This window comes from Pygoscelis adeliae, unplaced genomic scaffold (assembly GCF_000699105.1).
Source record: "Pygoscelis adeliae isolate BGI_AS28 unplaced genomic scaffold, ASM69910v1 Scaffold66, whole genome shotgun sequence".
Taxonomy (NCBI): Eukaryota; Metazoa; Chordata; class Aves; order Sphenisciformes; family Spheniscidae; genus Pygoscelis; species Pygoscelis adeliae.
In genome coordinates, this window is record NW_008825167.1 from 2,967,497 (window position 1) to 2,971,631 (window position 4,135).

A 4,135-nucleotide genomic window follows, 5' to 3' on the forward strand; every position below is an offset into this window, starting at 1 on the left:
TTTGGGATTTGTTTGAAAGCAAGATCTCTGCTGTTTACATAATTCCTTATCTGGGTACAGCTCCTGAGTCGTCACATTTGTCAGTAGGGCAAGGAAGAATGGGACTGATGTTGTGCAGATGTTAGCTCATGAAAACCAGCGCAAACAGTAATTAAACTTCCCTGCAGTGGCCGCCGTTGCTGTCTTCGCATTTGGGTGTAGCAGTGTACCTCAATGAAGATCACAGATTTTGCATCTGCTGCACTTAAAAGTACATCTTGTTTAATTTTTGGGTTTTTTTAGTATTCTTAAAGCCTTCTTAGCTTTCTTTCTAATTCCGATTTCACTATTACAGCTTTCCATTATCTGAATAGTACTCGTAAAGTGTCCCAGTTCCTAGTTTGCTGCACAAATAACTTTGAGAAAGGAGGCCTGTATTTCTGTCTCTTCTAGTCTTTGTCTGTACTGGTGATTTCACTCTATAACTGTTTGTTTTATGAAGTGGGAGATGGTACTGCTTTGGTGTTTGTTTGTTTTTTAATTTCTTTTGTTTCTGTGAACCCTCATAATGATCTACTTACGTCTCTTGTTCTCACAAGGTATCTCATTCCATATTTTACACTACAACTGGCATAAAAGACTTTTTTTTTTTCTTAATGTAGGCTAACTTGATGTCCTGCAAAATATTTTGTTACTGGATTTATTTTTTGTTATTTATTTTAAAAAATTACTTGCAAATATAGGCTATTTTACATGCAGTGTGTTTTTGGAAAACCAGGAATTATTCCTAGAGCTCAGTACTGTCAGCAGAGTTAAGTCATGGAGAAGGAGGACAGCGGGTTGTGCACATTTGGAAAGGGGATCGCTGCTTGTCCATGTAGGTACTCCTTCCTTTGTGCATTCCTGATACTTTCTGGTGCAAAGTGAAGCAGCTGTAAATCTGATTTAATTGTGCCCTTCAGTTTATTGTACAGGAGGAATCGGAGACTTCTTAATATTTTTTCTTAAAGTGAGATAGGAGTATTTTTTTGTCCTCACATAGTGGATTGGCAGTTTAGGCATGGTTTCTCTTTCCATATTTTGTTTTTCATTTGCATAAATACTTTTTCTGAAGTGTAGGCAGTTGGAGGGAGCAAAACTGGCTTTGAGCCTCTCCACATAGAAGCTGGTACCAATGCGACAGTTCATTGATACACACAGTGCCTTGTATCATTCACATACTTCCTGGCCATTAATCCTTCTATTTTGAGACGACAGCTAACATTCTTAAGTAGCTGGCAGCTGTAATAATCGGCTAGCCCCAAAAATTTATTTCATTGTGCAAAAGCTACTCTGTATTGAAGTTAAGATAGGTAGTAATAATGTCTAGCTCAGTGGCCGCTTACGATACTGGTTAGCATGAGACCTTTCAGGCGTGGAGATGAGAGCTGTGTGCTATTAAATAAGGCTTCTGTCTGCCTCAGCAAGGGGCAGTACATGTTTGTCTACCAGGCTGGGCTTATGGATGCTTAAGAGTGGCACGAATGTATACCTGTTCAGATAATACGTTTTACAGCCATGTCTTTCTCTTCCTCAGGAGTCTGTAAGCTTGGATTCATAGTATTAGGAAAGTCCGGTTCTAAGGAGAAAGGGTTTAAAAATGGTTCAAAACTGTATTAAACATTTCTGAAATAAGCTTTTTGTGTTAAATGCATAGAGGCTATAGCTGACACAGCAGCCCACCTGAAGTATCACTGGGTCTTACTGGCAATAGTAGATGGCTTCTGAGTAGTACAGGTATTGCATAGTCCTCCTGTGGAAAAAAATTGTTATTTAGGTCAATATAGAGTATGAGGAAAAAGAAGAAAATGCTAAGTCAGCAGCACTGTTCCTGCAGAAAAATTAGGCACTTTCAGGGATGATTTCTCTTGAAGTTCCTGTTTACTTCCTAATACTGGAGCCCACTTATATTTTTGCAAAGAATCTGTTGCAGACCTACAGCATTTGGTGGTGGACCTGGAAATTTTATTTCTGAGGAGCTAAGGAAAAAAAAAAAGGGGGCCAATTCCCTAAAATCTAGGATGATTTCAGGATTCCTAGTTCTCTTGTTGACTCTTTCCTCATATAGGTCCTATTCAAATGTCTGTGAAATCCAGTGGAAGCTGGATTTTGGTAGCTCTTGAGTGGGTACTTGCTGTTTATTGGAGCATGTGGTAAAATACATTTATTCTCTGTCTATGAGGTGGCCTTCCAGAAGACGGAAACTGTGATTTTTAAAATTTTTTTTTCCCCTTTGAGGTTTTTCAAAGATAGCTAACTTCTTGGAGTCTGCAACAGTGGTCTTTAACCTGCCTTTAATGTATTTTAATTGTCTTAAGCATGGCATAACAAGTACTACACTGGGCCACTAAGTCTCAGGAATTAATGACCTTTTTTCACAAAAAAATATTTTATTTGGCCCGTGTCACCCCCTGGAAACGTGATCAAGTGAAGCATTGGGATTAACGTTCTGAGGTGGTTATTCTTGTATCTCTGTCTTAGTTCTCCCTTCTCAGATAACTTGAGGAGTCTTCTCCAGCTCTACAAATCGGAATGTGATCTGGTTTCTTTTCTTCTGCTTATCTTCCCCTTTTCCTAGATGCAAATGGTATAGTTAGGGTGCAGACAACCCCCATGTTAGTTTTATGCCATCCTGATAGTCACTGTCATAAACCCCGTCTTGGGGCTCCTCCAGTGGAAGTGGTACACTTCTTGAATACTCGAGCAGTGCATTAAATCCTTCTTCTGTAGGCTGACTTCATTCTGTATCTCCCTAATTACAGAAGGGTACACGGGATTTATGCCATATGAATACTTGTAGGAAGACTGGCTTTGCAGCTAGAAGGATGTTGGTCACTCTGCAACATATATTTGGGAAGGGTCAGAACGTGGGGCTGTCACCAGTTGGTGTGAGCGCCCCAGATCCTGGACAGGAAGTCGTGTTACAAACCTACCACAGTTGAGATGGTTTGTTGCTGAAGGTTGTATGCCTTTTATAAATTACTTACTTATGTTCTCCTGTCCTTCAGTGTCATAAAATGCACTGGCATTTCCATTCCCTGTTTAAGCAAATATGAGAAGAAAATTCTGAGCTCTTGTCCTTCCTCTGCTGAACAGCTGTAGGTTGTAGTGACTTGGAACGCCCTCCCACACTTCTTTTCAAGAACTGAGAACGGGTGCTGGATTGAACAGGCTCCTATGCTATATAGCAGGTCACTTGGATTAGCTCATTTCAAAATGTAAATACTTATGGAAGCTTTACTAGACTTAACAGAACAAATATGTGCAGGTTACATACCATCCTCTGTGTAACATTTGCTTGTAATGCAGGTCATTCAGAGTTACCTATATATGGAGAATTTTCTGTTATCTTTAAAAGTGGGTTTCTAATATTTAAATGTTTTCTGATTATAGGAAATACAACATACTTATGGGAGTTTCTTCTGGACCTTCTCCAGGACAAAAATACTTGTCCTCGATATATTAAATGGACTCAGCGAGAGAAGGGAATCTTTAAACTTGTGGACTCGAAAGCTGTCTCCAAACTATGGGGAAAACACAAAAACAAGCCTGATATGAACTATGAGACTATGGGAAGAGCTCTGAGGTAAAAACTCTTATATCCTTAAGTTACCTTCTGTAATTTTAAATCTGATTCTTAGATCTAAATTGCCTCTAGAAATACAGCAGTTCTGAAATTTTAAAAGCTTTGCCCTCTTGCTGACTTAGCTGTTTAAAAAGCATCAGTCTTGCAGTTCCTATTGCTTTTTGTGTTGCCAGTTAATTTGCAATTTAATTCCTGAAGTACGTATTTAAAAGGTCAGATTTTTTTTCAGCCACATCCTTCAGATACTTTGCCAGTATGCTCTGCCAGCTTCTTTCCATACCTTCTCACATTGTAGGTTCTACTGTGGTTACTTCAGATTTTCTTGTTAGTGTAGTAAAATCTGTCACTATGTTGGTTACTAAATTGTACTTTTCTTGCAGATATTACTATCAAAGAGGAATCCTTGCAAAAGTTGAGGGACAGAGGCTTGTATATCAGTTTAAGGAGATGCCAAAAAATATAGTTGTCATAGATGATGACAAAAGCGAGTCCTGCAACGAAGATTTGTCAATGCCTGCAGATGAAAAGTCA

At 39.0% G+C, this 4,135-nt stretch overlaps 1 protein-coding gene across 1 annotated transcript in view; it reads left to right on the forward strand.

Moving 5' to 3' along the window:
* Positions 1-4,135, forward strand: part of ELF2 (E74-like factor 2 (ets domain transcription factor)) — a 31,406-nt gene that overhangs the window by 24,916 nt on the left and 2,355 nt on the right. The window contains 2 exon segments of the mRNA XM_009328772.1: positions 3,412-3,604; positions 3,985-4,135. Coding sequence (XP_009327047.1) covers positions 3,412-3,604; positions 3,985-4,135 — 344 coding nt within the window.